This window comes from Agelaius phoeniceus, chromosome 1 (assembly GCF_051311805.1).
Source record: "Agelaius phoeniceus isolate bAgePho1 chromosome 1, bAgePho1.hap1, whole genome shotgun sequence".
Taxonomy (NCBI): domain Eukaryota; kingdom Metazoa; phylum Chordata; class Aves; order Passeriformes; family Icteridae; genus Agelaius; species Agelaius phoeniceus.
In genome coordinates, this window is record NC_135265.1 from 117,488,582 (window position 1) to 117,513,055 (window position 24,474).

The 24,474-nt window shown below is 40.6% G+C and overlaps 2 protein-coding genes across 8 annotated transcripts in view; one reads left to right on the forward strand and one right to left on the reverse strand.

Moving 5' to 3' along the window:
- The window catches only part of CLVS1 (clavesin 1), a 98,731-nt gene extending 89,819 nt beyond the window's left edge, over window positions 1–8,912 (forward strand). The window contains exon 6 of the mRNA XM_054643922.2: window positions 7,662–8,912. Within this exon, the coding sequence (XP_054499897.1) occupies window positions 7,662–7,749 (88 nt within the window). The 3' untranslated portion in view covers window positions 7,750–8,912. The remainder of the gene's footprint in view (window positions 1–7,661) is intronic.
- The window catches only part of ASPH (aspartate beta-hydroxylase), a 114,526-nt gene continuing 98,956 nt past the window's right edge, over window positions 8,905–24,474 (reverse strand). For all 7 annotated transcript variants that reach the window (XM_077185950.1, XM_054635601.2, XM_077185947.1 and 4 more), the window contains 2 exons: window positions 19,720–19,853; window positions 8,905–13,114 (listed from right to left, as the gene is read on the reverse strand). In XM_077185950.1, coding sequence (XP_077042065.1) covers window positions 12,964–13,114; window positions 19,720–19,853 — 285 coding nt within the window. In that variant the 3' untranslated portion in view covers window positions 8,905–12,963. The remainder of the gene's footprint in view (window positions 13,115–19,719; window positions 19,854–24,474) is intronic.

Sequence of the window (24,474 nt, forward strand, 5' to 3'; positions counted from 1 at the left end):
TACTCCGAGACCTCTCACTAGGGTGGGCTCACCACCGGGGAGAAGGATGGTCACTGCTGCCAGAGTGGCCACAAAGTCAGCTTCCATTTGGGAAGTGCAGCAGCTTGACAGCACTGTCCTGAGGGTTGAGCCTTGTCAGAAAGATGATGACAGAGTTTTGACACTGCTCTTGCCCCTGACTCATCATGCCAGTGGATCATTGCCAGCCCACCTGGGCCCCTAGACATTGGTGCTGCTGCATCTCTTTGCAGTGCTGAGATTGGTGTACCAAAGCTGGTCCTCTGGGAAGGTCTCTGTGACACAATACTCTGCTGTCTTAATGCACAGCTGTGAGCCAACACCAGTGTAGAAGCTGTAAAATTGGTTTGGCAAGAGATTTGAGCAGTACTTGTGAGCCTGGGCACAGAACCCCACGCCGTGGCTGCTGCACTGGGATTATGCACTGCTGAGCAGGGCTTGCCAAATCTGCCCACACCACCTGGGGAGCATTTCCTTTCCAAGCAACTTCAATAACAAAAGAGTACCTTATGCCCCAATTGCTTTACACCTGTACATTTGCACTGTTTCTGTGATACCAAGGAGAAATCCTTGTTTTTCCCACGCAGTGAAGCCATACAGTTGAGTGAGGTGTGTTGCAGAACACACTCTGAGGTGCTGCACCCCCCTCTACAGTCTGATGGAGGGAGAAAGGCAGAGAGAAAAATGTCCCTCAGACCTTGTCAGCAGAAATGTTCATGAGTGTGATTTAAAAAAATATGTTCTATAAAGGGAATGAATAACTGGGAGATGAACAGCCCTAAGGTACTGGTGAAATCTGAATGGAATTTAAGTGAAATGAGCAGATGGGAGGTGAGAGGTAGAAAACAGGGTTACTCAACGTGATCTGCAGTTGTCACTCTGAGAGCTTGAAGCCTCCTGAATTTAGGGAATAAGACACACCACCCTCCTCTTTCCTTCCCAAACCCCCTGAAAGGAAGCCCAGCACAAAGACATCCTCACTCCTGTGGGCTGCAGCACATCAGCATTCCTGTGAAGAAGAGCATAAAATGAGGGATCAGAGAATTGGAGGATATCTCTAAAGACAAACATGCTGTGATACACTGGCACTTACTGTTGGCTCAGCCCAGGATTTTGTACTGTGTTTTTTATGGGAAACAAACCTGATACCCAACAAGCATCAATTCCTGTGAGCTGGTTGACTGCAGCTTTACTCTGAGAAGAGCCTTCTGAAAACAGCACAGCTAGGAAGTCTGCATCCAGTCTTCTTACATGGTTTTTGACTGAATTGGAGAGAGTTGCATAAAAGTGGCCACACACATAAAGCCATCTGTTCTCTTAGACATTGATGTACATACCTATGCAGTGCTGTCATTTGAAATATATGGCCAGCCTGCTGGAGAAACAGCTGGGTATTGTTGATTTTCCAGACTTCCAAATATTCTTGCTGAACAGTAAAACAACCATGGGGGGTTTGATTGACGCTTTAAATGGACCACACTCAAATGGTACCTAGGGTTCAGAAGTGAGACTGAGAATTCATTCCTCTTTCCATTTTCATTTTGTTCTCCTAAGAAAGGTTACCTAGCCTTGGAATCTAGGTTAGTAAAGTCTATGGGCATTGACTTGTCTTTTAATTACTTCAGATCACCACTGTGATCACATACTCTTACAGGAGCTAAGTCTCCCACAGGGATCATGTTAAGGAAAGACAGGCACAGTGTCTGCCAGCTGAGGGCAGTGACCCTATCCGTGTGATACAAACAATTGTCTACTTGTGTTAAAATTTAAGTCAACCACATTCTCCACAGCCAAGTATCTTTCAAACTGGTTACTCAGAATTTTTAGGTGAGAAAGGAAGGAAACCAGAAGATAATTCACATACAATCATTGATAATTCCAGAGCTGCAGAACACACAGGACAAGTGTCACATTTCTAGTGAGTACTGAAGGTAATATAGTGAAGGTGAATAATGAAGGTGTGAGGCAGTTGTGGCTGTGATATGTAGGAAACATTGCCTCATAAGTCATGAAATCTGTTCTGCCTGGTTTTAACAGATGAGAACGCATCAGAGCAGGGACTCAAATGCAGGTAACCCATGAATCATGTGTTTATACCATATGTTTAGAACAAATCAGATGAATAGCACCCCAAGAATGTTTATTTCTCTGCCATTTACAGCACAGAATGACCACAGATGTCTGATAGTGAGATGAATCAAAACACTAAAATGTAAAAAACTAAAATGTATTGACAGGAGAAGGCCAGTGCTATTTCTGTTTCCTGCTTAGATGATTAGTTCATATCTGGCTCAGGTCAAAATGACTTGGACATTTCTTGGACATGACAAAGTAGCTGCATTCATCCTGCAAAGTATAATTAAATGGTTTTAGGCACTATGATGGCCTCTTGGCCTCCATCTGTTACTCCAGGAGGACATGAATCCTCTACAAGTCTTTTATAAAACCAAGAGCCATAACCTTCAGTTACCTAATCAGTTGTTTTGGATACCCTATGGTGCCTTAAATGGCCATAGATATCTATGTTTAGCAGCTGAATGTCATCCACACTGTGAAGGCTGACACCCCAAAGGCATAATTTACTTGTAAAGGAAATAATTGCCCTGTCAGGATAGAGAAAGATGAATTGGGATGGTTCAGAAAAGTTGGTATTTCTGTGGGCACAGAATCACAAAAAGGTTGAAGAAGAAGCCTCTGGAGATCTTCTACCCAATCCCCTGCTCAGTGCAGGGTCAGCTAGAGCAGTTGTCCAGGATTGTGTCCATCTGGATTTTGAATATCTCTAAGCATGAAGACTCCACAACCTCTCTGAACAATTCGTTTCAGTGTTTAAACATTCTGCAGTAAAAAATGCAAGTTCCGGTATTTCCATCTGTGTCTGTTGCTCCTTTGTCACTGAGTATCACTGAGATGATTCCTTTATGTTCTACTACTCCACCCCATCACAACATATTGATATGGGAAGACAGCAAAATAGAAATGCCTTTGTCTGGTGCCATGAACAACTTCTGCTGGCCATGACACCACCAGAACAGTGTCCACTGCATTGACAGGACCAAAGCCTGGACCCCTGCGTGCCAAACAAGGGAAGTTTTGAACTGCTCATTTATCATTTTAAATCAAAATGGCTTAATTTGTTGCTCAAGAGGGTCCTTTGAATGCAAAGATGTAATTTACAAAGACTAGTCAGAGCAAAGGTGCTTTGGGGTCTTACTGCAATTTATTTTTCAATAGGTTAAGGTGCAATTAGATACATACACACCTTTTCAAGAACCATGAACAGGTTGTCTCAAAAATGTGAAATGTGGTTGTAAAGTCCTCTGAACAAAATGTTAATGCAGCTATAACAGGGAGCAGTAATTTTAAAATAAGTCACTTGTGTTTTGATTTGTCTCATCATCAGACATCTATGGTCACTCTGTGCTATAAATGGCAGAGAAATAAACATTCTTGGGGTGCTATTAGTCCTAGGCTCAGTGCTAGAGACAGCATACAGACCCCCCCTAAATAGTGTGTAAATTTGCACATACCTGGAATGTGACTGCTTTCCTTGAACTAAACATGTGTAGTCGATACACAAATGAAACCAGTTGAAACCAATAGATAGGGTGCTTCTTCCAAATAGTATTTGTCTTATATTAATTTCTATAGCCAAAAAATACAGGGAATCTCAGCACCCAGAGATGAAGGACCATGACTGTGAGAATGATCAACTCCCAGCTGACCCTGAACTTGTGCAGGACCTGCTGCTCAAGCTGGATCCCTGCTAATCCATGGGGGATGATGGGATTCATCTGAGAATCCTCAAAGAGTTATCTGATGTCACTGCAATGCCTCTCTAGATGATTTTTGAGTGGCCTTGGCGATCTGAAGAAGTCTCAGCTGACTGAAAGCTGGCAAATGTCCCAGTTTTCTAGGAGGGCAAGAAGGAGGAAACTACAGGCCTGTTAGTCTCCCTTCAGTGCCCAGTAGAATCACAGAAAAAATATTCTGGGCAGTACTTAAAACCACCTGGAGGATAATGCAGTCATTGGTCCCATTCAGAGTGGTGATGAGGAAAAAGTCCTGCGTGTCAAACCAGATTTTCTTCTACCACAGAGTAACCCACCTAGTTGATCTAGGAAAGCTAGTTAATGAAATCTTTTTGGAATTCAGCAAAGCTTTTTATGCTATCACAGTGTCCTTCTTGACAAAATATCCAATACTCAGCTGGATAAACACACCATGTGATGGGTGAGCAACTGGCTCACGGGTCAGGCACAAAGAGTTACAGTGAATGGGGTGACATCAGACTGGCAGCCTGTCACTTGTGGGGTTCTGCAGGGCTCCATCCTCAGCCCTGTGCTCTTCAATAGCTTCCTGAACGAGCTGGATGCAGGACTTGAAGGAATACTTACAACAGTATATGGGAGGAGCTGCTGACTGCCTTGAAGGCAAGGTGGCCCTGCAGAGAGATGTTGACAAATTAGAGAGATGGGCAATCACCAACCATATAGAGTTCAACAAGGATTCTGCACCTGGCATGGGGCAGCCCTGGTTGCGTGAATAGTGTGGGGAACAAGAGCTTGGAGACAAGTGCTGTGGAAAGGGACCTGGGCTCCTGGTTGATGGCAAGCTGAACATGAGTCAGCAGTGCCCTGGCAGCCAGGAGGGCCAAGCGTGTCCTGGGGGGCACCAGGCACAGCATCACCAGCCAGGCAAGGGAGGGATTGTCCTGCTCCACTCTGCACTGGGGCAGCCTCATCTCAAGTGCTGTGTACAGTTTTGGGTACCACAATATAAAGCTATTAAGCTATTTTAGAGTGTCCAAAGGAGGAATGAGGATGGTGAAGGGACAGGACAAGAAGCCACATGAGGACCAGCTGAGGTCACTTGGTTTTTTATCCTGGAAGAGATGGGGAGACCTCATTGTGGTCTGCAGCATCCTTATGAGGGGAAGTGGAAGAGAAGGTAGTGATATCTTTACTCTCCTAACCAGTCACAGCACCTCAGGAAAGGGCATGTAGGTGGGTCAGGATATTTTGGATATCAGAAGATTTTTCACCCAGAGAGTGATTGGGCACTGGAACAGGCTCCCCAGGGAAGTGGTCACAGCACCAGCCAGCCAGAGTTCAAGAAGCATTTGGACAATGCTCTCAGGCACATGGTGTGACTCTTGGGGATGGTCCTGTCTAGGGTCAGAAGTTGAACTTGATGATCCTGATGGATCCTTTCCAACTCAACATTTTCTGTGATTCTGTGATTCTACAGTTACTAGTCAGCTGAAAATGCTTTCTGCAGTGGTGGCCTACTGCAAATCATCTTTTCTCTGTCATTAAATAAAGTAAAGCTATAGAATGCACTCAGGATGTTTTAGGCCAGTGAAATATATATCTCATGCTAAGGTATTACATTAGATTGTGAGCTGCATAGATTCATATCGTCAAAACCCGACCATCTACATTTTTAATACTTACCATAACTGAAGAATGTGAAAAAAAAATATTTTGGAATCTTTTTCAGAATTGACTGATTTTTTGATTTTCTACATAAAAAGTAAGTTAAAAATAAAACTGGAAACACTTTTCAGCAAAGAAACTCCTGACGTATTTGGAAAATGGAAATCCAAACACAAATTCTTTTTTTGTAGTGTCTTAGAAAAGAGCAATGATTGTTCAAACCATGACTGTGCCCTACAGATAGATATCAGAATTGCTTATTTTAGGATAGTAATCTAAGCAGCTTTTACCAGAAACAGAAAAGAAGTTGTTGCTGCGGAGCTTAGTAGATACAAAAATCTCAGTTAGATCCCTCCCCACATTATTCAGAAGGGCTTTTGAATAATATGGCTTTTGGACTTTGGAGGTCAGGTGGGTTACAACACATTTACTCAATGCTCTGGATGTTTTGTTTCTGTGTAAAAAGAAACAGCATAGGACCTGAAAACAGAATTTGGGATTATGTTGCTCCCAAGGTGGTGTGCATCCAAGTACCATTGTGGTGGGAAAACCTGAATCTTGCTGTTACAGAATGCAAGAATTTTTGAGTGTGTAATAAGATAAAAGCAGAGATGATCAGCAGTGATGACAAAAGGAAAAATTTTCAGATTTTTCACAGTTGACTTAGAGCAGAGACTTTCAGCTTGCAGCTGGGAAATGCCGCAAAGGACACACAACTTTTTATATCCATTGAAGGGCAGTGGGTCAGACAGAAACAATACACTGGTGATGAGTATTAATCAGGTACTATTTAATAATAATCTTATCTGGTAGTCAAAAAGAAAATAAAAACCTGGTGATGTTGTGATTTCAATCCATTCCATAACAGTTTGAAAGCCACATGATTATTTTTTGCTGCCTCATAGTAGAAATATGTAAATTGCCATTTAGCATAATCTCCCAAATCAGTTGCTTTTCTATATTAAAATGCAACCATAAATCACTATTCATGTCACATATCTGTAAAAAATACGCAGTGAAAACATTTGGGCAAACATAATTTCTTTGAAAATTATGGCATGAAGTCTTCCCATTGAGCACCCAGTTTTGTTATCTTTCTTTGGAGATTTTTTTTAAATGAAAATTTTTTATTATGCTTTAATGAAAGCTCCAGGCATAAGAATAGGAGTAATTATCATACAAGTTATTCACAGTCACGATATTCAGTCCTGCAGTACCAAAGGATGTAATTTATTAAGGATTCTTATCAAAAGAGAGGTGACATCTAATCTCACAAAATAGCTAAAGCATAAATGAACAATTGGGAACTACAAATGCATCATGTATGGAATGACAGCTACTCCTAATTCTAAAAGCTAACCATGAGAAAACTGGCTCTCTATAACAATACTATGCACTATGTGAATGCCTGGTGTGGATGACTCTATCATCACTTGTGAAAAAGTTCTCTTTCTAAAAGTACCAGATTCACTCAGAGATCTTGCTCATTGTCTCCTCCAAATTGGGAGGCAACTCCTAGCCCAAAACAGAGAAAATGGAGGATAACAAATCTCCATATATAAGGATTAATTAATTAGCTCCTCCTTTCATAGCTCAGCAAGCAAACATTACAGCACACAGACCTCAGAAAATTAAATAGTCTTGAATTTTCCCACAATTTTGATCCCATTCATCTTTTGTTACTGCAAGAAATCATGATGCTCCTCTTTCTCTAATGCTTACTCATTTTTCCCATGTTGGGATTTTTTTAATCCATTAATAACAAAGTATAAAATATGCTTCCCACCTTGAAGACAGAAATGAATTTTAAATAAAGTTATACTTCAAAGGTGTAGGCAGGGAGATAAACTGCAGGACTGGGCACACCAGAAGCTCCCTCATCATCATATTAACCTTGTCTTCTTTATTGGTCTTGGGTACCTCATGAAAGCTCTGCCCTGGAAGCTCTTGAGCACGTTCAGCACTAGGGATAGTAGGTAAGCACTAAATATTTTGAAAGCATTTGAGATCTTCAACGACTCCCTTCCCTGCTTGTATTTAAAGGAGTGTTTCCCGAATTCCTTATTCTTTCCACAGAAAAGAATTAAAAAGCCATAAAGATGAGAATGGACTAAAGCAAAGATCATAAAAAGAAGCACGGGGACCCCAGGGAGGTGAGTGAATCTGCAGCAGCCATTACTATCATGTGTGTTTTTCTGCATTCAGGTCCCAGTCTGTGGTGGAAGCCGGCACACTGAAACACGAAGACCAGGGGGAGAGTGAGAACACCCAGCCACTGCTGGCTCTGGACTGAGCTCTCAGGAGCCCCAGGGAGATCCATGAGCAGACCTCCACCATGGCAGAACCCCACGGAGCACACCACACACAGACACACGCACGCACACACACGTGTTTCGCTTGATGACAAGTCCTTCGTGTTTCCTGACCAGTAACAAGCGTCACCAGCCATCTGTCCCCAGGGCTGGTGCTGAGCAAGAACTGAGAAACTTCTACTGACACAGCAGTCTGTCCATACACAAAGAATTGGATTTCTGTTTTTTTTCTCTTTGACTTGTGACATTAAAATATTGGAAATGGTGGGACTGCATTCTCTGTTTAAAGAAACCAGGGTGTGTTCATAGTGTTTCTGAAGACTCCATCAGGGATGTTCATTTTATAGAAGTGAAGGTTGTAAGAGTTTTAAAGAAAAGCATCTCAAATTTAAACTTTACTCTGTAATCAGCAAGTGTAATCTGGCTTAGAGGGAAAAATCATCAGCATCTATAGAGCACTTGAGTTTTACAGAAGGATTTTGCATTTAAAAAAGAACCCCAGTGCCAGCATAATGCCATTCAACATGACACGTTGTGACTGCCTCATCCATGCAGCTTATACAGGGGTTACATTTCAGTATCTAGCAAAAATTGTTCTCAACTTTTGAAGCCCTTCTAAAACTGCCAGCTAAGTGGAATGAGTTGTGTGAGCAGCAGACACACACAATTTGAAATGCAATTACTTGATTTTAATGATGATTCAAATTTCCACAGTCAACTTAGGAGCCTATAAGACATGTGCGTGTGCATGTGTGTGCACGTGTGAAGGGGCTGGTTCCAGGGAGACACACTGGACAAATTCAGCAGTGATTATTGGTTCAATCCAGATTGTTTCCTTTAGGTCACAACAGCAAATGAAAGCTCTGCAGAACCATTTACCCCCTCCCCTCCTGCAGTCAGGGAAAAGTGTAGCCAGAAAGGTATGCTGATTGCAGATGTGGGCCATGGTTATAATGAAAAAGGAAAACTTAGAATTAATTATCCAGTACAAGTATCTGCTAGAAGGAAATGTTGAAGAATAGAAGAACTGAAATGCCAAAGATCAGTTTGTTTTATCTCTGTTTGCTCTAGCTGCAAAGAGAGTACCATCCCTTCATTGAAATGGAAACCGGATTAAAGAAATAAAAGAACAATCATTATAAAATTGCATGTGCAGTGACTTTATTTCTTAAAACGGTTACAATCACTGTACACACTTTAAATCTTCAATTAGATTGCCATACATTGACAATTCACTAGAACAAGCAGCTGGCAATAATATATCAAAGGTAGCAGTGTAAACCATACATAGAAAATGAGATGATAATGGGCACAAGGGTTTTTAATGTGCACTGGAACACCCACTGAATTCTCAAGTGTTAGGCTGAAGTGATGATACAGTTCAAGTGGACATGGCCAGCCCTAAAGGATGGACTAACAAAATACTGCCTTTATCTACAATAACATTTTATGGCTGCACAGGGCACAAAGGACATCCTGCCAGATCCTATCAACACACCTGGGATTTACCCCCTCGTTTTTGTACAGAATAACCTCACTCAGACTAATCTCTTACTGCAGCAACATGTCATTGACACAAAGCCTGGCCTCCATGACAGAGAGCCAGCTTTTAAGGCTGTGGATGGTCCCAGCAAGGCAACACAGGAGTGAGAAAAAGAAGCAGAAGCTTGCAGGAACATTAAAAAAATAATATAACTGAGCCCATTTATCTTTGGGGTTTCTTCCATTCCCCCCCCTACCTGACATCATCACCACCTATTACAGGAAACAAGGATGTCAAGGCCTGGTAGCAGCTCTTTCTCTTCCCTGGGCTCACAGAGACTAAAAGGCATTTGGATTTGTCAAAGAGAATGTGCTTAAAGCAGAAAGCAAAAACCAAAAGAGACAAAAAAAGATAGACATTTGCTATTATACTGCAGCATTGAGGAAGAATTACTTTGGTTTACAATTTTTCTCTGTTAATACACTTACCCCCACTGCCATTGAATCTTTGTGACGATCTGTTACAATCACTATTCATTAAAGTGGGTCTTGTCCTGCCCAAGAAGTGCAAATACCACTGAAATCTAGTCCTTGAGGGTCAAACCTCACAAAGGATAAATGATTTACTTCCTTTAACTGTGATACGAATAAATACATATGATGCCTTGTATATAACCGTATGAAGCCTGCATTTAACTGTAGGCTCTTACACAGATTCTGTGCAAGCAAGGTAACAACAGGCAGGGAGGAGCATGGTCATGAGTACATACTGTGTTACAAACTATATTGCCCTTGTCTGCCATTTCCTTCTGTAAATAAATCTAACAAAAAAAAATGCAAATTGCAATGGATTTCCATTGAAAAAACCACTTCACTTCCTCCCTTGGCATTTCTAATGTTGAAAAGCTTTTCCAAGACAGAATACCACTTGGCAAACAGGAACACCTAAAACAATATGCCAGTAATTCACTGCAGAATTTCTGCTCTATATATCCTCCCCACATACAGAGCTAATCCAGTAACTGTACCTAACAGAATTATCCACTCTCTGCTCCCTGACAGGTGGGCATAGAATAGATTCCCTTCAGTGTTGCAGGAACACCTTGTCTTATTTGAGGCACTTAAGATTTTTTAAATGGCTAATGTATCACTACACAATCTAATAAACAGTGCTGCTCTGGCACACACACATCTTGGGGACATTACTTTTATCTATTTGCCAATTTTATCTATTTGCCAATTGCAATTGGACAAGATAAAGTAGGAGCCTAAAAAAGGAACAATGAAACAATCTGAAGGATGGCATGGATTTTCATAAATAAAGCTCCAAAGCTTTTACCACTCCTTTAACATTTACTCTGAGCTATAGAAACTAAAATGCAACATTAATAAAAATATTTCTAAATCATCAATTTTATTTAAGAAGTTCTTGATTTTTTTCTTTACACACACCATCTTTATTTTAGAAAATTATCTTATAATTTGTACTGCTTGATCATTTCAAAAAGATATAAAATATAGGCTCTGACTTGACAGCTAATGGGATATTTAAAAAATATTTTTACTCTTTTATCTCCCACAAAAAAGTACCTTATTTCCAGTTTTGCATGATTCTCCAAATGATCTCCAAATTCATTTTTATATTATGGGAAACTTATAAATCTTTAAAGTTTTTCATTATTATTAACTGAGAACTGTTACTTTCTGGTACATTGTGTATAGTTTCATTATTTTTGATATGGACAACACGTTAAAACCTAATTATCTTAGCTGTCTAAAAGTGACTCTTGAATAGACAGGGTTTATCAGTTTAATATTCAAAAAAGGAAATTAAAGTGCACATTTCCAGAAACTGTACACACTAATTTATGGTACAGTCACCATGTGTTATATGGCATTAGAAGATTTAATGACCTAGTAAAATACAAGAATCTGAAAAGCATTCAGTTTATGGGAATGCAAAGCTCTTATCTGCAGCTTGCTTCAGCAAATGTGACATTCAGGTCACGATACTCCAATGCCATGATGTAGACTCTGCAGTAATAAACCACTGAGTACTACACAAATAAAAACTGTTCCATGTCTTTTGGACGAGAAAGTCAAAGCTGCAGAGAATAAGTAATCTCAGTGCCTCCTTGCTTAGTGTTTGTCACTCACAACCCTCAGTAATGATGCCCAGAGCATCCTACCACCCCTGTCCACACCCAGCTGGTGCTGTGGCTGAGGAGATAAAGCCAGCCACAAACATCAGCAGTGCAATCTCTGCTCTCTCTCTCCTGTTAGTGTTCTTAGAAGTTAAAAATGAAGGGTCCTGTACACTCCCAGCTCCCATTAAACAGTACAGACCTAAAAGATCTGCCATCTGCTTAAACATCTAACTAGTTTTCTTTCTTGAAAATAGGCCTTTTTATCATATAGTGAATTCTGTATGGTAAACACAGAGTACACTGTAAACAGTACCGGGATCAGACTACTTCAGCATTATGTCACGCATTTCAAGACAAGGAAAATGGCATGAGGTCAATTATAGGATCATTCTAGCACTCTGTAGGATGCTGGCAGTGGAAGTTAATACAAGGTAATAACTTGAAGGTCTTTGTCTGCTCTGCATTCCGGCAGGAAGCCAAGTTGGACCTTGTCCTTCTGCCCAAAGCACATGAAATTCTTCATACATTTTTTTTTTCTGCTGAATGATCACCCAAGGGCAGCCAAGGAAGAGCCCCTGGAAGGAGGGGCCCCAGACCCTTGGTGGGTAGAGAAAGGATATCACACCAGAAGCTTTTGTAATGATAGGAGAAACAGCAGCTCACCATATAATCCTAAGAATGGTCAAGTACTTCAAAATGTCAGATTTGCTCAGCATTTTCCAAAATCACATTATCAAACTGAAGGTCACCTGCTAACTAAGAGAACTATTCTGTTTTAGAAGAACAAAGTTCCACTAGGCAGCTATTATGCAAGTTTCTGTTTACATTTCTAGGAAGGCAAAACAAGGCCACACTTGGCAAAAATTAAATTTGTTCATATATAGTGTTTTCCTTCTGCTGATAGCTAGAGACACATTTGTATATATATCACCTTTTAAAAAAATAGTGGTTAATTAAAGGAGATTTGTTCATAATTAAGCTAGAAAAATACAGTTACTCAGGTAGAAAAAGTACAAAACACACATAATCCATTCACATTATCTACAGTGATAACATAGGGACATGTTCTATGCCTAAAGCAGCTAACATCATACCTGCATACTGATTTTCAAAGTCAGTTGTGTGCATATGTTTGCAAATATCTTACATGTTGATTCCCAGATAGAAGGCCAGGAAATATTCCCTAGATATAAAATCATAAATCATGTGCTTAAACACAGTCAAGCAGGTGACTGACTGACTGGTTTTGTAAAGAAAATACAGGCATGGTAAAAACATCTGCACATTCCTCAGCTTGAAAATCCAGATCTATTGCTTTTTGGCTGACAAAACTTGTGTTTTCAGACTTGCAGCCAGAAAAACAATACACATCAGTGCTGTATCAGTATGAAACAAAACATGGCTTCTTTCTGCTTTTAAACCAAGTCCACTTTGATTGTAGAATGTCATCCTTATCTTTCCTTACCCTTAAAATGCTTGTATACTTTGTATGCTGGATAAATTAATCCTATTTTCATACTCCAAAGGAGTTAATACTCCTCTGCTCCACACATCAGAAGAAAGCCCCTAAATAGCAGGAAGGGTACGCCTCTGTTGAGCTGTTAACTCAGGGTGCCACACATCCACAATGAATATCAGGCGGTAACTTTCAGCATCCTGCCATACTTCATGTTCAAAGGAGTCATCAAAAATAAGAACTTTCCCTTCTTCCCAGTCTCTGCAAAACAAAGAAGAACATACTTCAATGTACTTGAAGGGCCATGGAGCAGGTAAGCTATAGATCAGCTCTGAAGATGCTCTTTGACATATGAGAAAGATTTAAACAGTACAGATTGCATAGTCAAGATTTCACTGCCTAATCCAGAGAGACTGGAGTATGGGAGCTTTAAAGAAACTACAGAAAGATTAGTCTAATGGACCTTTATATTATTGAGGGATCCTTCCCCCTCATTCTGCACAGTTATGCTCACAAACACATTCAGATATTTATGGTGTATGTTATTTATTATACTTTTAATTACTTGAGTAAAGTACTGGTGTGATAATCCACTTTTCTTCATTTCTAATCAGACACATCAGTGATGTACATAAGTGATGGAAACTGAGGGAATGACTAATAACATGGTCATACAGTTGAAAATTAAATTATTTTAAATCAATTTGGTTTTTCTAAAAATCAGACCTTCCAAATGCCTTTGGAAGGTCGTGTGGTCCAAGCCTCTGCTCATAGAAGGACTCACTGCAGTCAGATCCAACTTTGAGGTTAGATGAAATATTAAAAAATCCACTCATAAAAAGTCTGAGATATCTGCAACCATGGGCACTCTACCATCTTATTGTGAAAACTCCCTTTTACCTAGATGAAAGTTCCTTCACTGTCACTTGTGTTCATTGCCTCTCATTCTACAACTGCACCTCTCTGAAAAGAGTCTGGCTCTGTCTTCCTCACAGTCACCCCTCAGTAGTTAAGAAGTAACTAGGCTACTCTATGGCCTTCTGGTTTCCAGACTCCAAACCAGTTTGTTGAGTTTCTCCTCCTAATCATCTTATCTTATTCATCCTCCACTGGAGTCCTTCTAGTTTATCAATGACTTTTTTTGTACTAAAATATCCCAAACTGGACACTGTACTCCAGAAGTAGTGTCTTGAATGCAGAAGAGAGAGGAAAAAATTGTACTGCTCAAATTGTTTCCTACAAATTTACTAACACAGTCCAGTACACAGCTAGACTTCATCAATACAAAAGAAGATTATAAGTCATGTTCAACTTGGCCCCTAGGGTCCTTAAGCCCTTTTCTGCAAAGCTGTTTTCTAGGCAGTCATCACCCAGCCACTGCAGCTGCCAGGTGTTTATCTGTTTTCAGCTGCAGGGCTTTGCTTTTGCATTCATTGAACTTCATCACATTTCAGCTGGCAGCTTCTCCAGCCTGCTGAGACCTGGATTCATAATTTTGAAGAGAAGTTGAACACCTGATTATAAACCTCCAGGTGAGACTGGATGAATGAATATCAGTCAAGGTAGCAACAGTCAAAGGAACATTCCTTCCTAAAGTCACTCTACCATGAACACACACTCAATTTTTTTAACAGGATCCCTCAGGAGCTGAAGCAATCCAAGAGGATGGATGCCCTCAGAGGGAAGGAAGCACCATGAACAGTAAAAATAGTAAAGAAACAAAGGCCTTGCCATCCAAGATGGAAATGCATTGCTTAAGCTCATTCTGCTGTATTCATTTACTGAGAAAACAATTTTCTTTTTCAAAAACAGGGTGAAAACCAGGTTCATACTTCCAATTCATCTCCATATTTTTAATTCAGCAAAAGGAAAAAGTAACTATCAAAATTTATGGGGCTGTGCTGTAATGTTCTGAAAAGAAATTGAAATAGATCAATTGAAATAATGAGCTAAACATAATTTCAACAAGAGTAGAGAAACCAGAGAGCATAACATAGTAAAAAAAATTTCACACTGACTTGCACATGCCTTAAAGGCCCAGATAAACAGCCTTTTGCAGGTTTCAGATATGAACATGTGGAGTTTTTTGCTACCACATCAGTTATCTGGTAATGAAAATGTTGTATGTCACACAGACCCTGAGTTACTGGTACTGCACTAAAGTTACATTGGTTTTATTAAAGTCCATGGCAGTAAACCATTTGCAATGCTAAATGTGGTAAAAAAAATTCAAGCAGACTTTGGGTATTATTAGTTTGGTTTGGTGTTTTGGGGTTGGTTTTTTTTGGGGGGGGTTTCTTCTGGGGTTTTTTGGAGTTTTTTTGGGGAGGTTGATTTTGGGTGGATTTGAGTAGGGGTTTTCTGGGAGGTGGCACCAGGGGTGTTTGGTGGGGAGGGTTGGGGGATTTGGCTTTGCTTTGTTTGGAGCAATTGATATCTGGTCTTGTTTTTCTTGTTGGGGGAGTAGCTGGGTTTTCCGTTGGTTTAGGGGGTTTTTGAGTTGGTTTTTTTTTTTCTGGGTTTTTTTTTTCTTTTCTTTTTCTTTTTTCTTTTTTTTTTTTTTTAATTAAATCAAGCCTGAAAAGAACTGCTCTAAATAGCCTGAAAGTGCAACTCGGTTAAGGACAATAAAAACCCAGGCACCCAGATGAAGTAGCTTCAAAGGTTAAAACCCGGGATCTATAATTTGCATCATAATGGGATCGGCTGTTTTGCACAACAAAGAAAAAGTCATAAAGCTGACGGGACTATTAGCCCCTTTTGAAAAGGCTACAAACCCCACCATTAGCATGCAAATAAATATTTTCTAGAAGCCTGATGGTGTGAGAAACACTTCTCAGTGGTAACACAGGGACCATATTGTTCGGGTCTGGTGCTGAGCCACTTTGGGGTGGTTTCCAGATAATTCTCCATATCAGCTCTAGTGTCACCTGTTAAAGGTGAGATCTCAGACTGGCTTCTGCACAATGGCTCTAGCTTCACCTTCATTTCAAGATAAGGTTACCTTCCTTGATAGCAATGTTGGATTATGATAATTAGATATTATTTACCTACAACTTTTGGGCATTATACCCTGCATTTTACAGAGCTGGGACTTCAAAATGGCCAAGTGACCTAAAATTATCAATGCTATACAGAACAAGAAACATAGAATCATAATAGTTTGGGTTGAAAGAACCTTTAAAGGCAAAACCTGCAATGAGCAGTAACATCTTCAACTCCATCAGGCTGCTCAAAGCCCTGTCCAGCCTGATCTTGAATGTTTCCAGGGATGGAACATCTATAATTCCTATGGGTGACCTGTTCCAGTGTCTCACCACCATCTCTATAAAACACTTCTCCCTTATATATAATCTAAACAGACCCTCTTTAAGTTTAAAAGCATTACCCCTTGTCTTGTTGCAATCTATCTGATACAAACTGTCCCAATATTTTCTAAAAGCTCCCTTCAAGTACTTAAAGGCTATCATGAGGTCTCTCTGGACCCTTTTCTTCTCAAAGCCAAACAACCCCAGCTCTCTCAGCCTTTCCTCATAAAAGAGTGTTTCATCCCTCTGATCATCTTTGAGGCCCTCACCCAAGATACACCAACTCCAAACAGATGCAAAAAGCTCATCTGTAAATGAAGGAGTAAAACAGCACTAGACAGTGCTGATTTCCCTGTCCATCAAATGGTGAGTTCCATTGTAACACTCTAAACAACCATGCTGGGTGGTGTCGTGTCACAGACATATTTTATGAAAAATCCTTTCCTTAGGATTTTTCCTCCTGAGAAGCCTCAGGAACAAAATGTAAACAATGGTTATCTGCTGCTGTGGAATGCAACAGGTGGATCTGTGATTGGTCTCATAGAGTTGTTTCTAATTAATGGCCAATCACAGTGAGCTGGCTCAGACAGAGAGTCCAAGCCACAAGCCTTTGTTATCATTCCTTCTTATTCTATTCTTAGCTAGCCTTCTGATGAAATCCTTTCTTCTATTCTTTTACTATAGTTTTAATATAATGTATATCATAAGATAATAAATCAAGCCTTCTGAAACATGGAGTCAGATCCTTGTCTCTTCCCTCATCCTAAGACCCCTGTGAACACAGTCACAGTGTCAGAACCCAGGAAATTCCTCTGGCTGCCCTGGAGGACTCAAGACCCTGACAGGCACGGAGTCAAAAACACCTGTGCTTTTGATTTTAGCCATTGGAAAAAATGGCTAATTACCAACTTTGTATGAAGATCTACCAGCCACAAGAGTTTGAGTAGAATGTTAGTGAGTTTATCACAGGGTGAAATGTAGAATTTTGGGGTTTTTAGAATGGGGGTTCAGGAGGCAAGATGGAGGAATCTGGGCGTGTCCTGCATTGCTCCTTCTTCTTCTTGGCCTCCATCTTCTGCTGTGATGGTGGCACTTTTGGATTGGTTTAGGGTAGAGACAAACTACATATGTGATAGGTATTGGAAAATTATTGTAAATAAAGTACACGTAGTTTTTAGTATAAAAGATAACACTGCCCTGAGGGCAGTCGGTGTGCCTCAACCCAACCTGCCAGACAGACCTCAGTGGGTCAGAGAAAGAATGTTATAGATAAAAAATAATAAACAGCCTTGAGAATAAGAACAGAAGAATCTCGACTCCTTTGGCTGCTGGGCTGGGAAAAGAGACTCTCTAACACATCTCGGGGTCATCATGACCACAGAGACCCCCGAGAGGGTGGCACAGAGGTAACCAAGCATGAAATTCTCATTGTTTCTGTTCTCTCTCTCATGGACCCAGCAGTGGCACAGGAGGCCAGAAAAGCCATGATGATGGTAATCTTCCTCTCCCAGCCAGCTCTCCTACTGGAAACCACCAGTTTACCACTGCTCTGAAGCACCACAGGGAAAGGAATGGAAATTGCTCAAGCTAAGTCTTCCTCCTGGCACCATTCCCTCTGCCAGTAGTTCAGACACCCCCTCTGCCACAGGGGAAGGATATGTAAAAGCCCTTTCACTGCCAGCAGCAGACACACTTTGAGTGCTTCCAGGGAAAATCTCGCCCTTGTTTCTGAGTGTACAGCTCTTGCTGTAAGCAATTGATCTTAACATATTTCAGCAGAAGTTGTAGTCAGCTCTTGAGTGCTTTATGTGTTAAATGAATATGCCTGATGCATAAGACTGACCCAGGTTCTGGAACCTGGACACTGACATGCTCTACGTTCTGTCTGCAGCAACAGGCATTTTTCTGCTCTTGACTTTGAGGGAGTGTGTCTACCAAGGAGGTTGTTAAATTCTTTCTCCACAGGATTATCCCTTCTGTCCAGGTTAAGACAAAGAAGGGTGGCAGCCTTATAACAGGTGGTGAGCTGTGGACACCTGCTCTCTTGGCAGCAGAGCAAAACCACTATTTTGTTCACACCAGCTACTAAACAGCCATGAAATGGTAATGCCTTGCAGTCACCACCAATCTGAACTCACAGTAATGTCCTAAAGTGAAAAGACTCCATGCCTCTATATCAGTCTTCTAGGGCAATTAGCTACCTCCCCCTCCACCCAACTTGATCTGGATATTGGATTGGATGCTGGAAAAAAATGTCTGTCACTTTCTAGATGTAGGTAGTGTAGGTTGTAACACTGACTATAAGCTACATGTTGGCAGGAGAGTATAGCAACAACACTTTTTGTTGCTAACAGCTGGATAGTTCTATCCTCAAAAATTCCAAAGATTTCTGGTTGTGGTTGCTTTCAAATGTTATTAAAAAAACCTCCTTTGCTATGTACTGCAGTCATGCAGACAGGAGTAGCATTTCCTTTCTCAATATCAAATTAATTCTATTTCTACCATTAATTATATTATTACATTGAAAATAACTCAAAATTAGCACTTGTAGCCTTCAGAGGCTGCACAATCTTTCAAAATATATGTACAGATATTAAGAATCAGATATTAATTAAACTATTATATTAATTAATATATTAATCAAAATATATGTAAAGATATTAATACTTCTCTTAAGTCCAGAAAAATTTTGCCTGCAAGCAATAAGCAATAAAGTTAACACTACATTTTTCTTTCTGTGTTTAATAATATAATACAAAAAACTTAGCATTTTCCCAGCTTTCTAAGGGGAGTATATGCCCTGATTGTAAATGTATAAGCTATTGCATTTAATTTCATTTGGACTGAGCAAACAGAGATAAAACTGACTTGAAAAGTTAGTACAATTTTTCCCTCATGGGTAAGAAACTTCCCTTGAAGCATACTTTAAAATAAAATTGCCACCTGAGTAATTCATTGGGCCTAAAACTTCATAGATATCTTCATCCTGAGATCAACTTCAATTGGAATATTTTAACTGAATTATAACAAATAATACAAACTGAAAAGGAGGCTTCTTCTGGAAGTGCCATGGTATTCTGTCACAGCAGTGAAAATGTAGTTGTATCTTAGTCAGCTTCTGCCAAAGCAGCAACTAATTCTATGTCTCTCCAAAATCAAAATAAATACAGGAACTCTGTTGGCAGCATTGTAAAGCCAACTCTGTAGGTTGGCATTGTAAAAGTAAACTGAGACCCCATTGACCAAACCCATTGTTATTTCCATGCCATAGCAAGGAAGAACAGGTTTGTCTCAAAAGGTTCCCCTGACACTGTTTCAGAATTGATATTTATAAGTTTGTACCATGAGTCAGAATGCAAATTGCCTGTTTAATGAGATATATTACACATCCTGGTCATCAAAACAATCCCTTTTTTTCTTTTTTTTAACTACATGCAGTCCCATCCCTTCTTCAGCCTTGAGGAAAGTGGGAAAAAAAAACCCAAAAAAACAACCAAGCAAGCAAGCAAGGCCCTTTCCCCCAAAACAGTAAAAAAACCCCCAATATTTGAACCATACCTGTGCTCTTGGGCACACCGTATTCTGCAGCCTTCCTTAGGGATCACCAAGCCCAAATGCATCCTCAGCCGACAATTGGTGGGCCCTGTGTGGGGCCAGACATGAGTCCCTGGGTGCATGATAGAATATTTGATCTGCAAGAAGAGAAAGGCACATTTTTTAACACATTTCACTTCACAACCATGCTGCAGGGAGTCAGGACTTCATTTAGTCTCATTCTTGGTGATGGGTGAAAAGTGTAATGCCATCTTTTGTTTGAGTTTCAGCAGCAGTTCTCATATCCTGAAGGCATTTAATACTACAAAACATATGTCTTGTGGTGTGTGTGTGAAACCATTTGTGTGTGAAAGTACACAGTTTTAATTTTTACTTAAAATAACCAGTATTCACATTTCAGGCTGAAAATAATTATCTTCTTCCTACAGTCAGAAAAACACCTTTTTTCCTATGGAGAGATTTAAAAGGATGGACAATAGGAGACACAAGTCTGTGTTCATCAGACTGGCCAGCCCCTCTCAGATGACATGTCTGTGGAGGTCACTGTCAGCCTTGGCTGTAGCAAGCCTGAGAAGGTGGAGCTCAAGATCACGAGAGGATGGAGAAAGTAAAAAAGCAGAATTACTACCCACAGTTCAGGAGAGCAGATTTGGTCTTGCTCAGGGATCTGCTGGAAAAAATCCCGTGAGAGAAGAGGGGTCTAGGACAGCTGGTTGATTTTTAAGTAGCACCTTGTCCAAACTCAATAATTCCTATGTGCAGGAAGCAAGGCAATCAGAAAAAACCAAAACACAAAAAGGAAGCATACAGGAAGTGGAAGCACGGTCAGGTTACCCAGGAAGACTGTAGAGACACTCTCTGCAAGGGCAGGGATGAGGCTGGGAAAGTCAAAGCTCTCCTGGTGCTGAATCTGAAGATAGAACTGAAGGGTAACAGGAGAGATTCCTACAAATATCTCAGCAATAAAAGGAAGTCTACAGAAAACATGCCCACCTACTAAACATGACAGAATATATGATGACAAAGGACATGGAAAAGGCTGAGGCACTACATGTCTTCTTTGCCTCAATCTTTGCTGGTCTGACTGACTTTCAGGAGTTGCAGGCACCTGAGACCGGTGAAACAGAACACTGGAGCACTGATGATTGATCTTCTGTGGATCAGGTTAGGGAACATTTAAACAAACCCAACAATCTGGTTCATGGGTCCTGATGGGATCCATCCATGAGGCCTGAGGGAAATGGATGATGTGAATCCATACATAATCCATGCAGTCTTTGAAAGGTCGCTGCTACCAGCAGAGGTCCCCTGGTAGAAAGGAAATGTTGCTGTCTTCAAGAAGGACAAGTAGGATGGTCTGAAGAGCTACTGTCTAGTCAGCCTCACCTCAGCCAAAGCTGATGGAGAACAAGAAATCCTGGAAACATTTTTCAAACACATGAAGGAAAAGAATACCTGTGTTATGAAGGGGATTCTGTACTTTACCAGCTTTCTGTGGTGAGGTTTCTAGCTTGGTGGATATTGTTTATCTCAACACTAAGTATTTGAACAGTCTGCCATAAACACCCTAATCAACAAAGTGAGGAAATAGAGTCTAGATAAGTTCCCAGTGAAGAGGATTGAAACCTGGCATTTAAGCCAGGCTCAACAAGTTATGATCAGAGGCACAAAGTCCAGCTGAAGGCCACTCATCAGAAGTACATCCCAGGGTTCAGTATTGAGTCCAGCATTGTTTAAGAGCTCCACAGTGACTCAGAAGATGGGACAGAGTGCATCCCCCTCAGTAAGTTTGCAGATGATAGAAAATTCAATAGGAATGGCCAATACACTACTTTTTTTTTTTCTTTTCTGCCTTTCATAAAGACCTTGGCAGGATGGAGAAAGGAGGAAACACTTAAAATATTTGACAAAAAGCCGCATAAAATTCTGCACTAGGGAGGCATGCACCAATACAGGCTGATGGACAACTGTCTGGAAAGCAACTTTCTAGAAAGAGACTGTGGAGTCCTCACAGGGGGGCCCTTAAAGGGTCCTCACAGTGCCCAAATTAAACAGGAGCCAGCATTGCAGCAAAGCCACCAACAGCTTCCAGGGCTGCATTATGGAGAGCTCTGGCAGCCCACTGAAGGAGGTTATCCTTCCCCTAAGAGTTCATGAGATGTCTTAAATGTTGGACAGTTCTGTGCTACCTACTGTGAGGGAAAACATGGACACACTGGAGCAGGTGAAGGGTATAAAGGGGATTAAGGGATGGGAGAATCTAACATACAAGGGGAACCTGAGGTAGTTGGGACTGTTCAGCCTGGAGAACATAAGGTTCAAGGAAGGATCTTATCGATGCATTTAAATACCTGATGAGAGGAGTGAAGAAGGCAGAGGCAGGCTCTTCTCAATGGCATCCAGGGAAAGGCAAAGAGGCAATGGACACAGATTGAAACACAGCAAATGCCATTTAAGCATAAGGAAACACTTTTTTTACTGTACACAGGAACAGGTTGCCCAGAGAGGCTGTAGAGTGTCAATCCTCAGGGGCATTCAAACCCTGGCTGGACACAGCAACCTGCTCTAATTCATCATACTTTAAGCAAGGGTAATCTCCACATGTCCCTCTTCACCTCGACCTTTTTGATTCATTCTATGACAACTCAGGGCACAGGAAGCATGAATAATGCATTACAGTGATGAGAAGCACCTTTTCAAGTGAGAAATCTGCACATTTGGCTGGGAGAGAGTAGTTTTGGTAAATCTTCCAGATTAAGGTGCTATATGCTCTTCAACTGTTAACAAAACCAGCAGAAGACAGCATGTGCCTCTTGTCTGAGGGGTTTTTTTGTGCCTCTAAGCTGAGGTTTCAGCTTACTGGCAGTTTCTTATGACAGCAAGTGATGAGCTCCAGTGGCTGTGGTGAACACAGATCCTCCCACCCAACTCTGCTACCTGTGATGTGTTAGACCCTGACACAATGCAAACAACTGGTGATGCAGGATGCTTACTAATATCTGAGCTAAACAATTTCTGTAATGCCAATATGCCAGCACTGAACATTGATTGCTGTCATGTACATGATCTGCCCATGCAGATCAGTCTGGATATGTCTGTGAATTATATTTGCCTGCTCAAGTGCTCAAGTGCTAGAGGTAAATTGTTCTAAACTACTAATGAGTTGTACTATGGCTGCAATGTAAGAAATGTTCAGAATTAAAACTAGCTGTGATACTTTTAGTTTACTGCTATTTTTAAGAAGAATGTTACAATTTTGATCACTTCCTACTGTTCTAGACAGTGTCTTAGCAGCACTGAACAGGTAGTTCATTATTCTACATTTCATTTATCTTTGTCACTGCATGAGGTGACCAAAGCACCCAAATAGTCTATTCACCACAGAATTCCTTATTTCCTGATTGTGTTTGTTCCCATTGCTTAGTGGTGCTTCCATATGTGACTAGGAATCAGCTGATATTTTAAGTTTATTTTAGCAGTAACATCTGAGTCATGGCTGGCATAAAACTAAAATTGCCCTAGGCATTTCATAATAGTGGATGCAAAACTTTTTTAGACTTCTAAAAAAAAGCATGACTTTTCAGATTATTTTACATTTATATGTTCAAAACATGTGACTACAGCTACAGCTGTAAATATACAACATCTCTGCAAATCATATCATGGAGATAACATGTAGGGCACCAAGAAATTATGAACAAAACAGTAGCTCTCCAAGAGAATCTGCTCTCAGGGACAGATCCTCTGGCTCTGGATGTGACTGAGAGCAATTTTCTCATAGCCACATTGAGTGTGATAACTTCTAATCAGTTATATTCACTATAACCTGCCTTTGCAACCAATCCATGGAACAACAGCTTTGTTCATTCCCATAGCAGTAGCCACCCAGTGCAGTTCTGCGCATCAAAAGCAAGGGACTGGTCAAAAAAATGAACACATACACTCAAGGGTCTGAATTAGGGCTACATTAGCACTGTGCTTTTCAACTTTTGCATTCTTAATTTTGCCATGTGAAGGATATTCTCACATAGTCGTTGTAGACAAAATATAATAACTTGGAAAAAATTGAAAACTTATGTCCTACAAAACCAATGCATGTGCATTGACCTATACAGGTCTACTGCATGATTAAGTGAGGTTTACTGATAACTGAATAGTCATTGTAGGCACGTGAAACAAATGCTGTTGGCACCCACACTCATGGATGTAAAATTTCTTTCCTTCACCTTCAGGAAGGAAGCATCTGGCAGCACTATTTGGCTTCCACAAGGTGATCCTCCCTCTGGCTAATGCAGCCAGGTTGGGGTAGACAGGTGAAATTTATCACAGTGAAAATGTGGCTCCCTAAATTAGTCATGTGAAATTAGGTTTAGATCAGAAAATAAAGCTCAGGTTAGAAAGGACCTAATCCAACCTCCTGCTCAAAGGAGGTTAGGCTATGGGTCAGATCAGGTCACTTCAGGCTGAGGTTTAGTAAGGCATTACTTAGTGGTTGACCCATGGCAAATACCTACTTACCTACCATGAGCTCCCAGGAAACACAAGGTAAAATGGCTCAACTAAAGAGTCCACAGAAAGGCTTCAGCTAACATATTTCACCTGGTATTTGTTGACAGTTAAAATATTTTTATTGTTAAGTTTATTGCGTGCTTGAGGCATCATTAAATATACCAAAATTGTGCATTCCTCTATACATGTCCCTCTATTCCTCAAAATCACCTGCTCCCACCATTATGAATTTGCAAAAATGAAGAAGTT